Source organism: Pteropus medius, unplaced genomic scaffold (genome assembly GCF_902729225.1).
Source record: "Pteropus medius unplaced genomic scaffold, Ma_sr-lr_union100, whole genome shotgun sequence".
In the NCBI taxonomy this organism is placed as follows: domain Eukaryota; kingdom Metazoa; phylum Chordata; class Mammalia; order Chiroptera; family Pteropodidae; genus Pteropus; species Pteropus medius.
The window spans coordinates 30600541-30625316 of record NW_024349800.1 but is presented as its reverse complement, the minus strand read 5'-3'; the positions used below and the strand labels follow the sequence as shown (position 1 = coordinate 30625316).

Genomic DNA, 24776 nt, shown 5'->3' with positions numbered 1-24776 from the left:
TCATCAAACCAATGATATCTGCCTGAGGATGTCAGAGACTTCTTTAAACTCAGAACTTTGTTGACGTACCCTTCTATGCATAATAGCATGGTGACACAAGGAGATCAGTGAGAACAAGCAGCTGGTCATCAGTGAACTGCTGTTTGTGTTCTTGCCAGTTATCATGGTGTGTCCTTCGGAAATTGGATAAGGTCTTCTTTACAGTCATCTGCAGAGTAGGTGACCCGCATACATCTTATTTTAACCTCTCTGAACAACTAGTGTTATACTTAGGATACCTTTAGCTAAATAACATACCCTCTAGACTTCAGATCTCACTCTTCACCAGATGCTACAAAATCAACAAACCAATTTTACTACAAGCTCACTTTAGAATTACCACCTGCACTTATACCACACTATTAAACCAGTTACAATATACTCTTAACAAGGTGAAAAGGACAGTCTCTGAGTTGTTTAATTTAGGTACACAGGTGATCACTAAATAATACCATCCACACTTTCCTATTTAATATTAGCTCCCAATAAGATACTTCCTACATATAACACGATGGTAAAACAGATGTGTAAAATTTAACTATACTGACAATATTGACAATACTTTACTTATATTAGACTGGGGGAGGGACAGAGTTAAGGTCCAGACTACATAGGAAATTATCAGTTTAAATGGTTTATTATAAGACATCACTAAGAATACATCTGCAAGGAAACCAACAAGGAAGAATTTTACCTCGATAGGCTGAGGATCATTCAGATGTGCACTCAGATTCATAAGTAGCTGGGGCATCCAGGTGGGAACATCATAAGGGCTAGAAAGAACACATGCACCAAGTCCTAGCACCCCAGCATGGCGTTTGACCAACTCTGCAAAGAAAACAGTAACATATGTGAAAATATTTAGGGGACTCTATTGCACTTGTTACAGTAAAATAAAATTAGTTTTCAATTATGCTGTTTACAATGTGTGAATTTCTGCATTTAAAATGTATATTTATGCACACATCAAAAACATGATTTTGAGGCTGAATGAAAGACAACCTATAGCTGTCCCTCAATTACAGCCTAATTATTTCTAGGTCAGAAATGTATTTGCTAAAACTAGCAAAATAATGGCTTTTTGATAAACTCGTATCGTATGCAAAAGTGCCATTCCTGATCCTAAAACAATCTCCAATCAAAATTAGACCTCACGTTTCTAGATGCAGCTACCCCTCACAGAACACATCAAATCATTAGGTAAACACACTCAAAAAGAACTGCAATGCGTCTGTATTCTACAGGGTCCACATTCTTTCTTTAGCGATACAACTTACATTAAAGTGCATTCCAATTCTCATTATTTTTTAATAAAGATGTGTGTTTGTATGTATTTTTAAATATATGGTATACATGAAACATGGACAGGGAACTGAAGTTAAGAAGGAGGAAATCTGGAGTAAACAATGCCATTTGTTATAACAAAAACCTAAAACTACTTTGGCATTTAATTATTAAGAAATAGTTCTAAAGCAAAGAAACTAGAATATACATTGGTATCATATTGGAAATTGGTATTAGTTAACTATATGGCATAATTAAGAGTCTACTATAACCAGCACTTAAGAGCTTCATATTCCAATCATTTCCTGCAAATTCAATAAGCTTCCTACTTAACTAATAACTATTTATTTTCCATTATTCTTGTAGTTGTAGCAGTGGTGAGATCAGATGCTTCTTTACAATCACGTTTAAATTTCCTTTTTGACGTGACACAGTAATCAGATCTTATTTTCTTTATCTTAGTGTGCAGGATCCTTGTACCCATCTCGGTTTTAGCTTTTAAATTCCAGGTCTTGCCTTCTAACACAAAGCTCCTCAAAAGCAGAAATAACTCTTTTCATTAGCTAGCATAGACCCAGAGCAAATATATTTATTGAGTAAGCCTAGTTAACTCTCAAAAGAATATGAGTGTTTTCTTTTTTCTTAGTTTTTATTTTTCAATTAGAGTGACATGCAATATTAGTTGAGTTTCAGGTGTGCAGCATAGTGGTTAGACATACATATAATTTATGAAGTGATTCCTCTGATTAGTCTACCCACCTGGCATTACAGAATATGGGTGATTTCTATGAGTACTATTACCTGCAGAAGGAATCGTATCTCCTACAGAACCAGGGTCTCGCTTTCTTTTCTTCGGTAATTTTGTTTTGCAAAGTTGCTCAAAATGAAACTGCATAGGACTGTCCATGGTAAGAAAGTTACATTGTAATAGACCGCTTAAGGTGGTAGCAGCCATTTCTCGAACCTGTAGAAATGATCACTTTTATTAGAGCTGAGATCCCAATGCTGGTGGAATGATTGAGGTTAGTAGTGTGGGGTGGGAACTGCAGCGGGGACCTTCCCTGGCATTTGTATGCAAATCGTGGAAATGTTCTTTTGCACTTTTTCTTTTTTGCTCTTTCGCAGTTTCTTTATAGAGATTTCATCAGATTGTCAAAGGGTCTACGGCCTCAATATAGATGAAAACCACTACATTAGGGTTTCAGAAAGTAAATGCTTAAAATTAAACTTTTCAATATTTTACATAAAATTAAACTTTTCGATATTTTACATAAAATTAAACTTTTCAATATTTTACATAAAATTAAACTTTTCGATATTTTCCCACTGATAGTTCTCTTTAAATCCAATAAAGCTCTTGAAACATTTCTATTTAGATTACTACAGTTTTTTCCATATTATCATAAATAGCTGTAGCTAATTATCACTGATATTTAGTATCATGTTTTAAAAATATGATAGTTTTAATAATCATGGTTGTTTATAGTAACAGCTATATTTAAGTCTACTACATGAAGGAAAATATAATCTATAAAAAATGTTCTGAAACAAGATCCAGAAAACAATATAGCAATCACTATAAACGTTAATGTTAGGTAACAATGACTTTTGAGATTTCCACCTTTCATTTCTATTCTTTAGTTAAAAAAATACAAGAAAAAGTTGAATTTTTACAGATAGCTAGCCATAAATGGTTTAACTGAAGCTGGTCAGAGTTGATAGAACCACTGTGTGTGTACTCTACGGACGAGACAATATCTGCTTCCAGAACACAAGGAGAAGCTAGAATGCAAAATGAATGAGCTCATTAGGGGAGGTGGAGAAATTTCTATTTCCAGTTTCCTATAGATACAATCTATTTTCAGTGCTCTCAAATAAACTACATACTAATTGGGAGAGTTCCACTTCATGGAAAATCCATTAAGTCCATAAACTTAACAAAATTTTCAAATGCATTTTCTTTATATTTCAAAAGATATATTTTATTCCATATTTATTATATGCTTTTCTTACATTAGTGACTATTTCAACTAATAAATTTTTCTGTACAAAATATCAATGTAGCCTCACCACAAAAGTTGCCTTTAATTGCTCTACCAAAGAAAATAAAAAGGGACAACAATCCTATCTTAAGTCTACTGGTTAATAGCATTTTCATGTAGATTTTCATTCCCTTGAAACTGCCTTCATGTACATTCCTATCACTGCTTTTAAAATCTGTTAGGGATGTTATCTGCCCAGCTGCAAAGAGAAGCCAGAATAGGAACTGCCCAATGTTTGCTTCCATTTGTACAGCAGCAAATCATGGTTAGGGTGTCAAAACTAATCACGCAGGGCTATGTTAAAATATAAGTTACTTTAAGTAATTTAATTTACTTTAACAGAACACATCTTATTAATGTGTAAATACTTCTTAAAAGGGAGCTTTATTTCTAACAAGGGATGCTCATTATTGCACTAATAGATTAAAAAAAGGAGGGGGGTAGCATGATGCTTTCCTTAAATTTATTAAATTTCGATTTTACCTCTAGCTGTTCATCCTCCAAAAGACTTATAACCAGCCACCTGATGTCTTTAACTGCATCTTCATTGTTTAGGAAAATGAAGAGGTTATAAAATACCATGGTCTGGAGGTAGGTCAGTACTGTATATCTAGCATGCCAAGAACTGCTCCTTGCTGTCTGTGAATGAGATATTAGAAACAATGAAAATAGTGCTGACAAGAACATGAGATGACAGACACCAAAATTACATGCAAATATCTTCTAATATACTTCTACCTATTTTACAGGTACGGTTAGAACAAGCTCATCTTCTAAATAAAAGGTTGCATGAGCTATTTCAGGTAAAGGTATTCAGGATGTATGAATGGCTATAAGTAAAGGGAAAGGAACATATAGATAAAAGTCAATTTTACAAGAGAGAATTATTTATAATCAATGACTCTAACTCCTACAAGGGTTGCACATTATTTTATTTTACTTTTGATGGTAGCAAATGGGTATCAAAAACAAAAAAGACTGATAAATACTAAATTCCAGCACAAAAATAATACCATTTTGGGCTGTTAAAAACATTTTTCAGTGTTATTCAAACCTAAAAATCTGAAAACCTCAAGAACATGTCCATTTTTACACTATTTAACACACCTATGACCTAGATAGAGCTGAGCACACAGTGCACTGAAAATGCTGCAAAATATATATGTATTCAGTGAGGTCTTTCTATCATAGGCCAGGAAATATAAACTCATAAAATAAAGGGGAAATGACAAAAGGGAATGACAATCCCCTTTCCTTTTAGGCACTTTTTATTCAAGGTACGATAATTAACTCTTCATATATAGAAAATTTAGGGGTTGAGTGACCTGCCCAAGTTCATAAAAGTTGGTGACAGAACCAGGTACAGAATAGGTCTATTTCTTTGGTCAGTGCATGCCTTCTCTCACACCAAAAGAAAAATTCAGAACGAAAACAAATATCAGATAATATGTGGCCTGCAACTGACTTTACAAAAGTCTTAGAATGGTAAGCCAAAATTCTAACCAAAAGATATAAATATTTGTTATACGCTCTTACTTGTTTTAGCACCTGAAGTACCAAAGGCACTTGATGAGGGTAAAGTAACCCCTGAGACATTAATGATAAACATAACTTTGCATCTCTTTTCAGTTCATCATAGCTATTGTCATTTTCCACTGGGGCAATCTAGAGAACGATAAAACAAACAAAACACAAAAATTAAAAAATAACAGCCAATATGTATGAAGGCAATCTTATATAAAAGAAATCATGTTTTTACTTTTATCAACTTCAGTGGAAAATTTCAAACATATACAAAACCAGAGAATAGTGCACTAAATCCCATTAATCGGTCACCTCAACAATGACAAACTCATGGCTAATCTTTTCATTTTTTGCTCCCCTTTGATTATCCTCCAATTAATTTGAAGCAAATCCCAGAAATATTTCATCCATAAAAATATTTTATTATGTACTTCTAAAAGTCACTTAAACATAAAACCAAAGACATCAGACATAAAAATTCATTACAGCTAAAATATATTCAGTAGTGCTCAAATTTCCCCCATTATTTCATATATGTGTTATTACAATTGGATTTTTGGAATCTGGCTCAACATAATGAACACACAATGTGTTTGGTTGGTATGTCCCTTAAATCTAAAAGATTCTATTAAAAATGTTAAAATATTCTATAAATTCCCCCATCTTTTTAAAAAATTGCTTGGGTGTGTGTGTGTGTGTGTGTGTTTTGTTTTTTTGTTTTTGTTTTTTTTTAAAAGAGGGGAACAGTGGCCTAGGTCCTTTGTAGTTTCCCCTACTGTGGCAAAACATAAATGGTCTACGGCCATGCCACCCTGAATGTACCTGATCTTGTCTGACCTCGGAAGCTAAGCAGGGTTGGGCTTGGTTAGTACTTGGATGGGAGACCACCTAGGAATACCAGGTGCTGTAGGCGTTAAAAACAAACAAACAAACAAACAAACAAAAAACCATAAATGGTGTTGTGATTTTCACTTATGTTCAGTTTTTTTTTCTGTGACGAACCATTATAAAAACAGAGATTTGAAAACTGGTGACACCTATTCTTTTTTTTCATTTTAACACTTTATAGAGAAAAACTTTCTCTTTAGAATGATTTCCCTCCTATCCTCCAAAAGTGAACAATGAATTTCAACAAATTTAATGTCTTCGATCCTGTAGTTCTTCTTCTTACTGGTGCTCAAACTGGCTCCTGAGTCCTTTAAAACAACTGTAGCATCCTTGGTTACTCGTATGACAAGATGACCTAGGTTTAAACATTTCTTGGACTAAATCTGAAATCAGCCATTTTCAAAAGAGCCTTGGTTCTTCTAGTGGGAAATGATGCTTAGAAACTGTTATCTGGGCACTAGAACATTGACTGCTATTAGGTTGATTAGTGGTTCGGGACATTTTTGGTGAACAGCGCTAAGAAATAAGCATATTTTCTGAATAGAAACAGAGCATGAACTCAAAATGATAGTTTCAAATTTAGGATTAGAGCAATTTTACTAAACAGCTTGGATTTTTATATCTTGTTTCTTGTGCTAAAAATCTTGGTTCTCACTGACAATTATTGTTTGTTCTATATTATACAATAGACATAATAGCTTCACTTCAATATAATTACTAAGAATATCATCCACAAAGCATGTATAAATTTCTGTGTTTTCAGAAGTCACTGCTTTGTATATTTATCCTACCAACCAGAAACATAGTGAGGTAGGGTTGATTTATTTCATTTTGTCTTTTTCTTATTAAGGATTTTTCTTTCATTTAATTTTGTTTTATGATTATGAAAAGTATTTATAGTGTTCTGAAGACAAATTCATAAAACTTTCTTTGCACTCTACCTTTTCTTTGTCCCCAACCCTTTAAATAAGTATCCTTTAAAATATTCTAAATGTTATCATGTTTCTTTTTAAAGTCTAGTTTTAATTTCCAAAAGGAAATTATTTTTCTCTAAGAATTATATCCATTTAGGCGAAATATTCAAAGCTTAGTATTATCAAATTTCTTTGCATACCCATAACAAATGGGAACTTAACCAAGCCTTTTCTGTGACAAAGACTCTGTCCTTGACCATACTTTATTTGGAGCCCTCTTTTTGTCCTTGGGCCTGCTCAGTCCAGTTGTAGCAAGAATCCTGGTAAGAATAGTCTAAGAGAATTCCTCACCCCCCACTCAATATCTGATCATCCTGGTCTGCTTTCAGCAAGGATCCCATTATGTAGGTTTTTCAAGAATCCTCTACGCTTGATGTTTCCTTTTAGTAATTTTCCATTTACTGACACCCCCAAGCCCATCACCCCACAACTTGCATTCTGCCTGCTTATTACATATCCCCAGCTATCTCTGCCATTGAGCCGAATCTCGCCTCCATACTGAGCGTCTCAAAAGTATCACAACAGCCCTGAATAAAGTCTTCCTTATAATTTTAACACGTGTCAGAAAAATTGTTTTTTTAACAACTGATCCTCCGAGCTGAGTATATTAATTCACTTGATATTTGTCCAGTATTTATTGGAAATAATTTCCCTTACCATATTTTATTAAAATAAGTATATGAGATTTCATTTCAAATCAGTGAAGATGAATTATCTTGAAAATTAAGCTGCATCTCTATAACACTTTATATAAGTCATATAAAAGTAACTTTTATATAAATTTTGTATTTTATACTGCAAATTTAAAAGGTAATACCATAAAATGTTAGAAAACACAGAACTGTTTAAAAAGATAACGTTGGACTGACATAGTTCAAAGCATTATTTAAAAATAAAGAAAACTATTCAATGGAACTACTTTGTAACACAAACAGAAAAGTATCAAAATACAGATAACTGGCAGAAAAATACAAACAGCTAATATATGTAAAAATAGCTTCACTAAAGAAGTACAATGATTTATTTTTTTTAATCTTTTTAACAGTGAAGATTTTTTTTTTTTTTTAAATCAGACTTATGGGGGAAAAAGATAACAATACAGCTTCATTGGAGGTCAGTATCCACCAAAATTACAAATCGTACACATAGTAATTATCTTATAAATATACTTATATTTGCAAAATATTGTTACCATTGTTTTAACAGGCAAAAGCTGGGAACAACCAGAATGTCCATCAATAGAAAACAAGTTAAATAAATGATAGTACAATATAGTTATTAAAAAGAAAGAGGTACTTGTGGAAAAATTACCACGATATATCAGGTTTAAAAAAAAAATCAATTTGTGGAATGAAATAGTTCTGTTTTTGTAAAAAAAAAAAATTCACACCCCCCTCCCTAATGCAGTGTATGGCACAGTTGTCTTCACAGACAAAAGTGTAAAAGGACACACACCAAACAAACAAAGCTCGGATAAAAATTATTACAAATAATCAATAGTCTAAATCTCCAGGCAGTGTAGACAAAGTTGTCTACCTTTGTCATTTAATTTACCCATAGTAAAATTGAGGTGATTTAGAGTTTGGTTAGTAGTATACAAAAGGAGATATTCATTTGTTGGCAAGTCTATCTACTGTAACTACCAAAATAATTTAAGGTGACTCATTCACTTTTGAATAAGCAGTCTCTCTTCCTACCATTCACAAAAAAAAATGTTTTATGAATGCAATTAAGACATAATATTTTCATGTTTAGAATGGGTTAAAATGTTCTATTAAAAACAGCAAAATCCTGAAATCCAATAGACAAACTTCACCATACAGAGTATTATGCTCCAAAACTCTGAATAGCAAATTGACTAGTTACTAATGTCCGACAAGAAATCATTTGGCATACACTACTTTTAGGTCCCAGTGAGATCAAAATCTTATTTTGTAGTGATTATATCCATTTTTTTTTTTTTGGTGGAATGGAAATGTTTTCTGTTACAAAGTAAAGCCTCTAAGTTTAGAAGAGTACTTTCATTAGTTCATCTCAAGAAATCACAAAAATTAATATCTAGATTTCTCTATCAGCAAATACTTTTTAGGAGAGTTTACTTGAATCTAAATCACTTCAACTTTTCAATTTTCGACTTTAATATTTTCCTAAAATCATTACTTTTCTTTGTAGATATCATATGACTTTTAAAAGAACATGTGTATATTGTGATAATTTTCTAAGAACCATATGTATGGTTATAGAAAAGCCAAGACTCAGACAATCTTAAAGTCTGGGAATATTCTTCTGGCACTGAATGGGGTGGATTAGCCATTTCATAAAAAATATTTCCGCCAAAATCTTCTCCACAATATTGAGGGGAAAAAAAGAGTCTAAAAATAGAAAAGAAAAAAATGTCTTATGTGCAACAACTTAGATAAGTCTTAAGGGAATTGTGTGAGTAAAAAAAGCCAGTCAGAAAAGGTCACACACGTCCATTTATATGACATTCTTAAAATGACAGTTATAGAAATGGAGAACAAATTAGTGGTTGCCAGTGGTTAGGGATGGTTAGGGGAAGGGAGGTAGGTATGGTTGACTACAAAGAGGGTAGCACAAAGATATTTTTATGATGATAAGAGTATTTCTGTATCTAATTGTGGTGGCTACATGTATGTACACATGTGATAAAATGGTAGAATTATACATACATACCCATTTCAATCTTCTAATTTGGAGAATGTATTATAGCTTTAAAAAATGTAACTACTGGAGAAAACTGAAGGATACATGGAACTCCTTTGTACTATCTTTGCAATTTCCTGTGAATCCATAATTATTTCAAAGTAATAAGTTTAGGGGTAGGGGGTAGGAAGGGAGTCGATGCCCACGAAATTAAGGGTCTTTCTTCAGGTACTGCCTATTATTTTTTTTGTTTTCTGGCCATACTATAGAACAGACTGGCCTCCAGTGATTTGGGTTTTCCTTAAGACTTGAAATAAGGATGTTTTAACGACTAGTTGAAGCATAAATATGTGCATTTCATAGCCAATATCCATTCTTCCTTTTGCTAATAGTGACATTTTGATATCCTTCTCTTCTGTCATTCTGGTGGAAACTGTCAATCAAGGGATCATACTCCCTAGCTAGAACAGCAAAAGACTCAAGCCCGGCCAATGAGACTTTTTTTCCAGGGCATTTGACTTTTGAAAAGAGAGATAAAAGGTAACAGTACCCTGAAGAAGCTGTTAAGTTTCTGTCACCTAGGTCCCCAGATTTACTGTGGTTCCAATGCAGTTCTTAAGCTTTTACTTCCATTCTGTGAACTACCTAGCACTTCTAGGTAATCCAATTAACCTATTTTCACTGCCATAGCCATTTGGTTTCTAGTGTTTGCAATCAAAGAATCTTAACTCATACACTGCTCTAAAAAAAGGAGATCTTAATCTTTCTTTTGCTTTGTTTTCATACAAATTTATTATTTTTAGTAAATCACAGAAAAAATTTAACTGGCATTAAACTGTATAAACTAAATGCTGTCCATTTAGTTAGCAAAGGACTTATTTTATAGGGTCGTCTTCTCTAATTATTGAGAAAAACCATTTTTCTGAAGAAATGCCATCAATGGCATGTAATTTTATACTAATTATCACAGAGTCTGCAAATTTTTAAGTCTGATGTCCACAAAACTATTATTCTACAGTGGTGAGTTTTGAGGAGCATTTAGTAAAGTGTGAAACTTAGAATGCAACATGATCCCTCCCTTTCTTTTCCCTGACCACTGCCATTTGAGGCTCGATTATTCCAAATTAAAATTCAGTTAAAGACGAGTAACGAAAGTAATATAAGTGCATATTTTACACTGTGCTTTCTGCTTTACAGGCATTATTTCATTTCATCCTTGTCACAACTTTCTAAGGAATACTGATACTATCTCCTTTATATAAGGAGACAGTCTTAGAAGTTCAGTAGCTTGTGCAAGGTCTCAAAAAAAAAAAAAAAAAAAAAAGTACCTGTCACTGATAGACTGACAGGATTTTAAACTGGGTCTCTATTTCCTCTAAAGCCAGTGTTTTGTAACATACTTGGTTGGAAATCATCTTCCCTTAATCTTGAGCAACATGGGGACTCTTAGACTAGAAAAGGAAAATAAATGAAACTTTCACTTTTACATATGTTTCAAGGTTTTATTCATATAAAACTGCTTTCTATAGAATAGGATACTTCATTTAGAATCTAATAAGCACCTCAAATATGTCCAAAATGAATTTTCTGATCTCATCTCCAACTATGTCTATGTTCCTCCTACAGTTTAGTAAACAGTCTTTTATATCCCTCTCTTTATCCTCACTCAACACATCTGATCTGTATGCAAAATAACTTTGTTCATTTGTACTGTGATGCCTTCATACTCTAGACCTTATTCGCCATGATATGGCCTAAAGCCAGATCCTCAATCTCAATATTTGCATATTCAGGTGAAATGGTAGGCCTGTCACTACCAACTTACACAGTAGAGCTTTTTAATGATTTCTATGTTTCATAAATTTCAAGTGGATTCAAATTGTCCTTCTTTCACATATATTAGTTTTCTGATTTTTTTTGAGTGAAAGAAAGGAGGTAGAACTCCAGCTATTTCAATATTCACTGCATATTATGCATGTATGAACATAAGAGATCATGCTCTGTGTCCACTGCATATGTGAGAGTGGAAAAAAGTTTATGCACCACTGCCCCAAAAGACAAACCCTATTTATACCAAGAACCTACACGTAACAAGGACCTATATACTAATAGTTACTGTCCACTTTTATATCCCAAATGATCCCAGAGATATTAGTGGGTATCAGGCCCTACACAGCATTCTTAAAAGTATTTTAGTAGTGAATCTTCTGAAAATTACTGGTAGCACCATCTTTTTGAAACATTCTAAAGATAAAAGTATACTGTGGCAAATAAAAAGTTAAGCATGCCATTTGCAAATAAACAAGAACAAGGGTGCTCCTTCTTACATAATAATTATACTGACCAATAATTGTCAAGTAATGGTGATGTTTGTGCCAAGCCTTCCAAATGAGCAATGAGAATAGATTAGAAAAACAACCAAAGCGAACCATGGCATAACTGCAAACTATAATTCTGAAAACTAATATATCAACCTGTGACCTTACTTTTATTGGCTTCAACATCTGACAAGATGAGTAATTAAAACCACCTAAGGTTATACCTTTCATCAAATAAAATTTCAGTGTCTTTAATGATTACCAGAGATAAGTTACTTCCTGTAGATATTTGTTAGAACCAATGATAGGGCCATTTAACACTGTAAAATAAACATAATACTGAATACTTTGATCTTCAGATTTATTAAACATTGAATTAAAAATTGCTATCTTTAAAAATATTTGTTGTGGCTATCCTTTTAGCTGTCAGTACTTTCCTAAACGATTACTTGGAAATTGGTTATCAGTGAAACAATGCTCTACCTGTAAACTTTTAATGTATCTGTCAAGATCCTATTCTTATCTAAGATTAATTCAACAAATACTAAACCACTACCACCTAATGATTTTCCTGTGACTACTGAATTACGTAGAGATCCAACCAAATTATATACAGTCTGAAAACCTATCAACCATCAGATGATAAATATGAATTCCTTCTGAGGGTCAAAGACAGATGCATTCTTAATTTTAGCCATAAACTTACCTTAAAAAATAAAGGTAGAAGCTGAAGTTGTTCTGTGACTGCTGTAGAGAAGGATCTTCCTGCACTTGCCATCAGCCATTTCAATACTATTTGGAAATGAACATGCAGAATCAGTCTTTGTTATTCAGTTAGAGACCACAAAGTAGAAGAATATTGTAATGCTAGTATCCGCCACTCTGAGAGCTCTCAAATATTAGAAATCATCTATACTACTTCATAATTAGACACTGATCAGCAGTATGACAGGACCCACAAAGAAGGATGTCAACCAATCTAGGGTACTAAAGCCACTCTCAAAGAATGAATCAGCAAATTAACAGTTTACCAAATAACTACACAAATTAAACTAGCCTTCAATAATCCTAACATTGCAAAAATAATGACTAAATTTGTTGTTTATGTTTAGAATCCCTGAAAAATTTTTAGATATAAAAACAATAGGATACCACCAATAACCAGGACAATTTTGAAAAAGAACAAAATTGGAGGACTCACACTTCAATGTTTCAAAACTTACTACAAAGCTACAGTAATCAAAACAGTGTGCTGCTGACATAAGGACAGACATACAGACCAAAGGAATAGACTAGAGAGCCTAGAAATAAACTCTCACACATTTAGCCAATTAATTTTCTCAACAGGAGTGGCAAAACTATTCAATGAAGAAATGACAGTCTTCAACAAATGGTGCTGAAAAACTAGATATCCAGGAGCAAAGAATGAAGTCAGACCCTTATCTTACAGCGTATATAAAAATTACCTCAGGGTGGATTAAAGACCTAAATGAAAGAGATAAAACAATAAAACTCTCAGGAGAAAACTTACGGGGGAAAAACTTCATGACATTGGGCATGGCAAAGATTTCTTAGATATGATAGAAAAAGCAAAAAAGCCAAAAGAAACAAATAGATCAATTGGATTTCATCAAAATAAAAAAACTCTTGTGCATCAAAGGACACTATCAAGAGAGTAAAAAAGACAACTCAAAGAATGGGAGAAAATATTTGCAAATCATATATCAAATAAGAAATTGGTACCCCAAATATATAAAGGACTATAACTCAACTAGAGAACCTAATTTGAAAATGAGCAAAAGACTTGAATAGGTATTACTCCAAAGAAGATATAAAAATGGCAAATAAGCAAACAAAAAGATGTTCAACCACTAATCATTAGGGAAATGAAAATCAAAACCATGAGATACCTTCTTTATACCAATTAGGATAGTTACAGTCATGAAAACAGAAGGCAAGTGCTGGCATGGATATGGAAAAAAATGAAACTTTTTTGCATTGTCGGTTGCAATGTACAACAGTGCAGCCACTGTGTAAAACAGCTTGGTGGCTCCTCAAAAAGTTAAACACATAATTATCATATGGTCTAGCAATTCACTTTCAATGCCCAGAAGAACTGAAAGCACAAACTCAAACAGATACTTCTACATCAACGCTTATAGCAGTATTGTTCACAATAGTCAAAAGGTGTAAGTAACCTAAATGTCCATCAATAAATGAATAGATAAACACTGAAAACAATATGCGAAGTGAAAAAAGCCAGACATGTATGATTCCACTTATATGAGGTACCTAGACTAAGGCAAATTCACAGAGACAGCTCCTGGATGCCAAGAAGCTAGGAGAAGGGGAGATTGAGTAGTTATTGCTTAATGGGTAGGTTTAATTTTGCAAGATGAAAAAGAGTACTAAAGATAGATGATGGTGACAGCTGAACAACAATGTGAATATATTTGATGCCACTGAACTGTAAATTTTGTATTATGTACATTTTACCACAATGAAAAAACCAAGAGAAAAAAAGCCCTAGGAAAATCTAAATAAATATATTTTCAAGCTAGTTTCCACTAATTTTAGCCACTTACTAGTTTTTAAGAGTTTAATGCCCTGAGTTCGTTCATCTTCTTCACCAATTCCATTTTCTTCCATAACATGGTTCTGAATTTCTTCATCCACATCCATGAGGGGTTTCAATTTCTCTAGAATTCGAGCAGTAAACTCAGGGACACGAGGGGATGCTGTTGGCGCGGTGTTTGGCAAAGAAACATCTATCATGAATATGTAGGTCAGCACACTATAAAATAAAATATGTATAGTAAGAAAAGATCCCACATTATCAATAAAACTAGGGTTCAAAAGTTATAACCCAACCAAGACAATTCCTGGAGAAGGTCTCTTGTGCCTATGCCTGCAATTCTGAAATATTAAAAACTGGGGTGTGGTGACTTGCTCACCTCTCTCTGGGCTTGTGAGCACACTGCCATCCTATTTTACATTCAGAGCCTCTTGTCTAGTGTCCCACAACACAATATAAAACAAAATTTGAAGAAGAGGACAGCATGAAACTCAACAGTAACATAACCAGTAGGTATTATTAGATATTCAAATTTAATAAAAAGAACTCAGGAGGTATACCATACCACAGAGAAAGTAATACCTACCTCCCTATTCTTTCCCTGACATTTTTGTAAACCTGGGTGAGTTTAGGTTCCAAGTACTTCAGTAGTCTGTGCAGTAGCTCAGGCACTCTCCATTCTTGCTGGGCAAGGCCACCTTGCAGTACATAGAGTCGACTAAAACAAAAGCACAGGAGAATTGCGTCAAGAGTCCTCTCTATGTCTTTACATACTGTCAGTATAGATTAATGATGTCTATATTCCACTGAAAAGTTTTCATTTTCTCATCTTATAAATAAAATTAACACTTCAAAACAGCATCTTTATGAAGATTTTACTATTTTCCTACATCATTTTCTCCATATTCTCATTTCATCTCCACTACTGTACATCAAAAGAAATACCAACTTTAGAATACTACTGAGTTCATCGCTAAGCATCGGAAGTTTCCTTACTAATTAAGAAAAATAATTAATTATTCTTGTTACAGGATTATCTAGATTTCTTCCTCTAATATTTTTTCAGCTCCTCATACTCCACCAAAGATATTTTTCCTTATAAAGATGATTCTCTTCTTTCCTAATAAGAGTGAAAAATGAGACGTGATAAAGAAGTTAATATTGTCACAGTACAAAAAGGCAGTCCCAATATAAAAGATGTGACAACGGAGAAGGCTAAATCTAACTTATGTTTGAAATGCTCAGGTTGTTTCCATTTCTCCTACTTGTTCCCAGTTGAGAAATAACTCTACTTAGTGCCATATGTTGTACTAAATTGGATCACATCATCTCATAGAAAAAAAGTACAGCTGATCCTTGAACAACATAAAGATTAGAGGCACCGAACTCCGTGAGCCAAAAATTTGCACATAACTTTTGACTCCCCCAAAATTTCAGATGTCCCTTGCTATCTGCAGGGGGGACTGGATCCAGAAACCCCTGCAAATACCAAAATCTGCAGATGTTCAAGTCTTCTGGATAAAACAGCGTAGGTCAATGCATACAGTTGGCCCTCCACATTTGTGGATTTTCTAGAGTATTTTTGATCCAAGCTGGTTAAATCAGCCAATGCGAAGCCTGGGGATATGGAGGACCGACTGTATATTTATTGAAAAAAAATCTGCATAGAAGTGGACCCGTACAGTTTAAACCTGTGCTTTTTAAGAGTCAACTATAGTTACATTATTTAGCCTTTATGAGGATAGACAGTTCACTTCCATTCATACACCAAGAACAAAAGTATTATCTTTTGTTGTAAAATCTTTTTTTAACTGCATAAGTTTTCTTTTTAATTACCATGCATCTACAAAGGACCCTCCTTCACCACTCAATGGTGATTCCAACAGCAACTCAAAAAGCCAGTGAAGTTTCCGGGGATCTCTGCTTTCCTATGTTGAAAATATGAAGTAACAATTAAAACAGAGGTTCCATAATTCTGTAAATAAGTCAGATCCTGTTATTTTAGAAATACTATAAATAAATATAAGTATGGATGAAGAAAAATCAAACTCAAACTCACAGATGAAGCAAATCCAAATATATTATCACAGTTCACATTAGAAAGATTTACAGTGAGAAAATTGTTTTAGTTAAATGGGTTATCTTTAAATCAAAGTACACAAGCTATGGACATATTTAGTGTTGAAAATAACATCATGCTGTATCATCTGGCTTTTACTATATATAAGTTATATATGGTTAGACTTGTCATTTAATCCAAAATATGCATTATTACCATGGCAGAGAATATATAATAATCTCTTAAGGTTAAGGTTATGACTTAAGGCTCATTTGAAAGGCTAAATAGCACTACCTCCTATTATGTAAGATAACAGAACTATGAACAAAATTTCAAGATTCAATGGTATAATGAAATTTCACAGATTTTGAGACAGGGTATGAAAGTTTAAATAGATTAGCTGGACACAAAAGTAAGCAGTAGAACTTACACAGGATGTTGCTATACAGGTTCCCCAGTCATTGTAAGTTTCTACCGTAATGTTGGACAATGCTGTTCTAAGCAGAGGGCACAGAAGCTCCCACAGTTTCTCTATCTGCTCAAAATAACATAGATGGGAAAAAGTTAGTGATACTCAGAACATTTTTCTTCTTCAACTGTCTTTTCCTGGAAATACACACATACAAATACACAAACTGATACTTCATTTAAATTATTTCTTAGAACACCCAAATAATATAGGAAAGTAACTTCATCATATCATTATACATACCCAGGAAGAAGAATTTTTTTTCCCAAAAGGACACTTATATGGTTCCTCACAAAATCTCTCATACTACTGAAAAGTTCTCTTTTAAAATTCTGAATCACATAGTAAAGTAGGCTGAAAAAACCCTCAATCATTTCTAAGTTTTGCATCTTTATAGAGGTCACTTGATAGAATCCTCATATAGAAAGCAATGACATTTTAACACCATTCAGTATTGGCCTGAAATATAATCTTCAAATTCCAAGGTTTGATTATCAATAATCTTTCAAAGTGTTGTTATTTAGAGACTGCACATGATATGTATGTGTATAGATGCTTCTCACAGTTTAACAAGAATACAAATCACCTTGAGACCCTGATAAAATGCAGATTCTGATTCATTAGATCAGGGTGGGACCTGAGATCCTACTTTTCTAACAAGCTCCCACATGTGCCCAGGCTGCAGTTCCATGGACTGCACTTTAGTCAAAAGGACCTCCACAGAACAAATGGGAAGGCAGGGCCTGGGATAAAGTTTCCAGTAGTAGCAACCAGGCAATGATTTAAAAGAAGAAGAAGAAAGCTATATCTAAAACAACTTTTAAGGAAAAAAGATGTGTCTGGAAAAGAAGTAACTCAGAAATGACAGAAAAGATGACAAGGTATGTGTGATGTGTTTAAATAAACTTGGTTCATGACATGTGAACAGGAAAAAGGCACTATTACAAATTAACAAGTACTTTTACTTACTAGGTGATTTGAACACATATTAAGTAAATCGATGTATTGAAAAGCATCCATAGTCCCCCTAAAAGTATGTGCAATTAAATTTGCCAAAAGAAATACTTGTTTCGTTTGAGGAAACAGAGGCCTACCATATATTCAGGCATTCCAGACATATCGTTTGCTTATTTTCAGTCTGGTGCATTTTGCTAAGTAAACTAACCTTAGGGCAGGTATGAAAAATCAATCTTACAATTTAAAAAGAGGGATTTTTTTTTAAAAAACCACATACATACAAACTCCTTACAAGACCAAATGAGTAATGTGGGTGAGCAAAGAGACTAAGAGAGAGGATTTAACGAGAAGCTAGAGAGTGAGCGCCTCAAGAAGGAAGAAGCACATGCGCAGCCGAGCCAACTGATCCAGCGCCAAAATGTGGGACCAGTGTTCCAGGCTCTTCTATTTTTTAAGAGAAACTGAAATCTTTTTTCCCCTAATGTTGCAAGTAATTGAAATTTTAAAAGCTACTGAATGTCTCCTATAGACCACCACTTCATAACCAATACTGAAAAGCAATATGGAATGGAACATTTCATATTTTAAGTATTAATGTCTAATGAGTTGGGAATTATAAATGGATAATGTAGCTTTAACAGAGAATGGTACTATGCAAATACATCACCTTTTCAAATGTCCAATGCTTAGAGCCTCTGATTAAACCAGCTATAATTTCTGCAACACATCGCTGTGTGCTTTCATGTGAATCTGCAACCAAACGTTCTAAATGGGGCTTCAGAACTGGCAAAAAGGCATCATCAAAATTTCTGAATATCCCCTATAAAAACAAAGAAAAGAAAATCCTTCAGTACTTAAATACTATCATGTCTATATGCTTCTACTTTCTTAAATACTATCATAATTATGTGCTTCTATTTGTTTACCGCTGTGCTTAAAAACCCCAAGTGTTCTCCCCTTTAGAACTTAATCGCTTTAACAATATCTCTAAGTTAAAATGATAAAAATACTGTCATTTTACATATCCCATTAAAATATAAACAATAAGATAGAAATTAATAATCTTCCTGACCTTAGACATAACGCACACACCTAAAAAATAAAATAAAATCAACATCAAATACATATAGTTTTGTGCATTTTTTTTTTTTGCTTCTGCTACTAATTACAAATATTAAAGATAAATACTAAAAAGCTGTTTTTCCTTATAAAAAGTCCTAGGACTTTAAGCCAAGACCAGTATGACAGCATAACTTCCAGATCCATTTTAAATGAGAATAAACATGACTGAACTCAAACTTTGATCAAATAACTTTAAAATGTATGAACCTACAAATTGACAGTCACTAAGCTCTATAAAGGTATGTAAATAACAGTTACCTTGAAGAGGCAAAAACGTCGAGGATTAAATTTATCTTTTCCTTTTCTGTCTTCTAAAGATAGAAAAGTAATTAACTGTTCAACAAACTTAGGATCAGAAAAATGATCAAATATAATCTGTTCTGCCTATAAAGTTAAAAAAAAAAAAGAACATTCAGGGTTTAACATCTATTTAAAAACATGATTCTGAAACATTACATTTCAACTATTAAGTTTTAATACCCAACAGTAGGCTGCTATTTTTGTTCTAAAGAATTTTTAGGTCTATGGCCATGCCACCCTGAACAAGCCCAATCCTGTCTGATCTGAGAAGCTAAGCAGGGTCACGCCTGGTTAGTACTTGGATGGGAGACCACCTAGGAAGACCAGGTGCTGTAGGCGTAAAAAAAAATAAAAAATAAGAGATTTTAAGCTGACACGGTCCTTGCAATCTGTGAGGTCAATCAAGGGTTGCCTCACCTAAAAAAAAAAAAAAAGAATTTTTAGTTCTTATAGAGGCTTTCTAGAACTAATATATCATTGCCTCCTAAAAAATGCTAAATCTTAAGAATAGCTAAAAGTTTTCCTTCAGATCTTCAAGTTTGGATTCCATTTCTCAAACTGTGAATTAAAACTAACAAATTTTCTGCTCGGAAAATGAATACTTAATGCTACTGAACCATTTTGTGTGCAATTTAGGAAAAGTCCCCAAACTATAAACCAAACCCCAGTAAATTATTTCCATATTTATAAAACTTCAAAAGTTAAAAGGTAAACTTTGTTCAGAATCAGAAAATAAAAGTTATAACACCATTAACTTAATCGAGGAAGACAAACTGAAAAGCCCTTAAATTAAGTTTCAAAATGATAAATGTTTTTAGGAAGACTAAGGAGTTTTGACTTAAATCTACAAACATGTATTCACTGAATACCCATCATTTATGTGCAATAAACAACTAAAAGCCAGTCATTATTTTTGCCATCAAGAAGCTGTTAGCAGACAGAAATGGTACCAGAAACAAGGAGATAACTACCTAAAAGTAGTACACAAGTGAGTGCTAAGTGGGGTAGTAACTTGAGTAACTTTAAATAAAAAAAGGGCTCCTGTCAACTGGCTCTAACAGAAGGGGTGGGGGTGGTCTGAACTGACTTTGAAATAAATCAGTGACCAAATGTAAGATGCTTTAGAACCAAGGTAAGTGTTTACATGTAGTGGAAATAGAATGCTTACCTCTGTCAAATCCTCCCTGCTTCTGCCAAGCTTAGGCTGCTCTTCCACACCAGCATAAACCACCATATTCCTATACAGTAAGAGTTTATATTTATAATACACATAGAAAAAATATTAGAGCATCATGGATAGAAAACATTGAAGGCCCTTTTAATGAACTGTAATTCAATACTAAGTTTGGGGATAGGAGTACATCGCTAACAGTCCTTTCCTTAAAAATCTACCAGATCACTGTGTCCTGATGACAGAAATTACTGGAGTCAACAGTAAGAGACAAATAAGTATTTCTCTGGACTGGTTTAGGCATATTTAATATCAATTGGTAGGAATATCATTTAGAGCAGCTATTAACAAAAACCTTAGACATATTATGGTAGGATTAAGGAAGTCTAAGGGTTTCAATGGAAAAACAAGAAAAGAGGCAGAATCAACATATAGCACTGGCAGGAGCAAAAGAAAAAGAGGAAGAGGAAGAGGGAAAAAGTTGGAGGCTTTGTATCTTTGGTAGCAGAGTCCCTCTAACTGCTTGAGGGCTTCTAAACCTTCCCAGAAATCCAAAGATGATAAAACAAATTATATCAAAGATGACCTGTTAAATAACAAGATGCATGGAAAATTCTAACTTACTGTGGCCAGGTGTAGTATCCCCAGTGAGTTTTTTCCACAAAGCAACTTGACTCCCACTCTTTTTTAGTTCTTGGTATACTTTTGCTATCATAATGTAACCAGTGATTATCAGGCCTATCACCAGCAAGAATTTGCATAGATTTAGGGTATCCACCTAAGGAAAAGATGATTATATTTGATGAACTTAAAAACATCCATGCAATAACTATTCTCAACTTTCAATCAATAGGATTAGAGTAACTTTGTCTTCACAATAAAACTATTAAAATTTTCTCAAGGCAAGACTACACATACATGAGGCATTTCAAATCAGAGCAGAAAAATGGGATTATCTATTTAATGATGTTGGGATAGTTATTTAGAGGGAGAAAATCAAGTATGATCTATACTTTATTCCTTTCACCAAAATCAAATGGACGGCTTTTGTCAAAACTTCTTAGGTGTGAATTAATTTCGCACGTACAGAGCTCAAAGAATTCCAATATATTCTTCATCCAGATGCCCCAAAATTTAACATTTCGCCATGTGCACTTTGACATTCTCTTTACATACAAGTAGGCACACACGCTTTTTTTTTTTGAACTATTAAATATTCATTTAATATGGGACATACAAACATGTGCTTCAAGTGAGGATAAACCAAGATTAATAGAAGAAATGTAATGAAAGTCTTTCCCACATTTAGTTAACATCATTTTATAGTATTCCAAAATAAAGATGGTGGTGTATAGCCACACTCTCCTCCCAAAAGTGGAGGTGGGCAAGAACTGAAGACAGCTGTTTGAGTATCACAGGAGTTGTCAGAGATTAAAAATTTGGTAGCAAAAGGAATAAAAATGACATTTTTTGCCCTCTAAAATGAAATTACTTTATTATTTTTTTCTGATTATATGAGCTTACTATTCAGAAAGTCTGACAATATAGTGAGGCATAAAGAAAATTAACCTTGCCCCAATCCTACCACCCAGAGAGAAAGACTTAACACATTGATATATTAATGGTAATAGTATTTTAGATCTTTGAAATACAGTTTGATAAATAACTAGTATAACTGCTTAGCTGGTAAGATAAATAAGAAGTAGATGACATGTCTGCAAAACGTCCGTGTATTATGAAGACACAGCCACTCTACTCTCATACTTTTTATTACTAGTTTTTACTAAGCCAATTGGTTCTCCTTATATTATTTCATACTTTGTATTAAAATATTTTTATACTTCTATAGTTTGCACAGAAAAATACTTGAGATAAAGAACTATAATTTATACATTTCAAAGAAACTTTCTGAGTTTGCTGAGAAGCACTATTAACTGCATTTAGTAGTACTCACTGATTTCATAGGGGTTGATGGTCAGCTTTTTGTGGGTTCTTTTTAGCTGCTTAAGAATACCAGCAACAGCTGAGATCGCCATCTAGAAAAAGAACAAGTAAGGTACCTGTATCGCAATTTTTATATCTCTTACATGGTTGCCTGCCTTGATCAAGGCAGAAGCTAGATTCTGTTCCTTTTGAAAGCAGAGAGGTACTCCGTCTATTGACATCTGTTGGTATATAGCCACATGAGTGCAAAATCTGACTTGGAAGGAGTCATTTAGTGCTAAATCTGACCTGCATGAATCATTCACAATTCTTATTTTTGAATCTTTATCCATGCTAATCTCTACCTAAAAAACTTTGATCCTTTGTTAAACCAATACCTGCTCATTCTTCAAACCTCAGCCTAAATATTTCTTAAGGTCCTTCTCCAGTGCCCAGACGAGGTCAGCCTCATCTTGTACCCTACCTCTAATACTTTGTTAGATGAATTACTATCATAGATTTCAAATCAATGCACTTTAAGGTATTTATTGTGTGTCTTGTTTATGAAGAATTTAAAGCCTTCAGGTGAGGTAAAAATTCTCAAACCCAAGATTGTAACTAAAATTAAGTGTGTACCTTTCGAACTACAATTGCATCATGGTTGAGATTCTCAACAAAAAAACGTATAGCACGAAGAGGTAACACTCGGTCATCTCTCAAGAGTAGAGACAGAAGCCCAATGCCTATGTGTTCAAATTTCCAGGGCCTGAAAAAGGGAGGGGAAAAAAAGAAAAAAATCACAAAACATATTGCTCATATAACCATTTTTTAAAAAAATTATTGAAACATTTTTAAGTTTCCCAAGAATTAAAATAGATGTATTAAAGAACACTGCTGCTATCATTAGCTCCAAAGTTTCCCTGTGAATCTTATAAATTCATGAATCAGACTATAGTATGTTGTGATACAGTCATTCGTGGCCCCCAGGGCAGAAATCTCCTATAAAATTTAAGATAAAGGCTTTGAGAATAATAAAAAAAAAATTCTTGTACTTACAGATTTCTTTGCTCCACACCATCTAGCAAAGTGTTAACCAAATTCTCATAGTTCCTTTAAAATAAAAAATTCAGGTGAGGTATTATTTTAATACAATATTAAGATGAATAACAGACAGTGTAATACAAAGTCAAATTCTGGCCAGAGTGACCCTATCTCACTTCTTATAACCTGACTGTAAAGGAAGGACCTGGTGAAAAGTAAGCTAGAGTAAAAGCAAATGGGTGAACAGAGACATTGGGAAAAGAATATGAAGGGCAGAAAGAAAACAAAAATAGTGCTAAGTACACTGAACAACTCAACTATTCCTGAGTGGACATTCAAAAGCAAATCTGTGAATATTAATCGATTAGTTAGGAGTAATCTGCCTACATGGCATGCCGGGTATATACAAGGTAAGCTACATTATGAGCCTATTATTTATAGACATATTAGAAAAAATAAGTATATTCAAAAGGAATAGACAGAATCAAGTTAGGAATGCTCCTGCTTGTGTGTTATCAATGAAGCATGGAAGTGCTCTGGTTCAAAAAATCTGAAAAGTTTACAAACATCCTGATACCAAATTCATACAAATTTGAACATAAAGTAATTGTTATAAGAGTTATGAAGAGATAAATGTAGTCAACTTGATTTAGAATTTAATGACTGCTAGATATACTCAAAAATCAAAAAGAATTCACATTGAGAAAAAGATATATTAAGATAACTTTGAGATGATGTTTTCTACCTCCACAGCTAAAATTGACAATCAGGGATGTTCACAATAATTATTTCCTAACATTTTTCATTTTTTTTTTTCAGAATCAATGTACATTTCATTATGTAGAAATGGTTCATCTATATTTTAGATACTTAAAACTTATTATCTATAATGTAATTTATTTTGACAAGTACTCATTTATATTTACCTTAGGGCATCAGCATTTTTTTCTTGTTGGCGTTTAAGTCCTTCTTCTATTTCTTCTGAGCTAAGCATTACCTGGTTGGTAGATGGGTTTTTTGATTGCTGAAGTAATTCTGCTATTCCAACACATGACTTTGGAATCTTATTGAAAAGAAAAACCAGGGAAAAATGAAGTACTGACACGTACTACAACATGGATAAATCTTGAAAACATTACTTATGTTAGGTGAAAGAAGCCAGATATGAGAAGCCCTATATTATGCGATTCCATTTATATGAAATGTTCACAACAGGCAATTCACAGAGAAAGAAAGATTAGTGTTACCAGGGGTAGGGGCATGAGGGAATTGGGAAGTAACTGTTGCTGGGTACAAAGTTTCTTCTTAAGTGATGAAAATGTTTTAGAATTAGAGTAGTGATAGTTGCACAATACTGTGAATAAACTATTGTGAACATATAACCAGATAACTATTATATTAAAATGGTGAATTCTTTAGAATGTGA

The 24776-nt window shown here is 33.4% G+C and overlaps 1 protein-coding gene, 1 non-coding gene and 1 pseudogene across 2 annotated transcripts in view; 2 read left to right on the top strand and 1 right to left on the bottom strand.

Moving 5' to 3' along the window:
- PSME4 (proteasome activator subunit 4) overlaps positions 1 to 24776 on the bottom strand; it is an 83640-nt gene that overhangs the window by 1988 nt on the left and 56876 nt on the right. Inside the window, exons 29-46 of the mRNA XM_039887164.1 lie at positions 24277 to 24413; positions 23366 to 23419; positions 22946 to 23075; positions 22341 to 22422; positions 21011 to 21164; positions 20384 to 20453; positions 19174 to 19299; positions 18461 to 18613; positions 16798 to 16902; positions 16145 to 16236; positions 14895 to 15026; positions 14319 to 14527; positions 12440 to 12525; positions 4902 to 5030; positions 3849 to 4004; positions 2125 to 2287; positions 734 to 867; positions 70 to 208 (exon numbers count right to left, since the gene is read on the bottom strand). Coding sequence (XP_039743098.1) covers positions 74 to 208; positions 734 to 867; positions 2125 to 2287; positions 3849 to 4004; positions 4902 to 5030; positions 12440 to 12525; positions 14319 to 14527; positions 14895 to 15026; positions 16145 to 16236; positions 16798 to 16902; positions 18461 to 18613; positions 19174 to 19299; positions 20384 to 20453; positions 21011 to 21164; positions 22341 to 22422; positions 22946 to 23075; positions 23366 to 23419; positions 24277 to 24413 — 2247 coding nt within the window. The 3' untranslated portion in view covers positions 70 to 73. The remainder of the gene's footprint in view (positions 1 to 69; positions 209 to 733; positions 868 to 2124; positions 2288 to 3848; positions 4005 to 4901; positions 5031 to 12439; positions 12526 to 14318; positions 14528 to 14894; positions 15027 to 16144; positions 16237 to 16797; positions 16903 to 18460; positions 18614 to 19173; positions 19300 to 20383; positions 20454 to 21010; positions 21165 to 22340; positions 22423 to 22945; positions 23076 to 23365; positions 23420 to 24276; positions 24414 to 24776) is intronic.
- Positions 5684 to 5802, top strand: LOC120622395 (5S ribosomal RNA). The gene has a single exon (XR_005658476.1). It is a non-coding gene; the product is annotated as a 5S ribosomal RNA (ribosomal RNA).
- On the top strand, positions 19436 to 19554 carry LOC120622551 (uncharacterized; annotated as a pseudogene).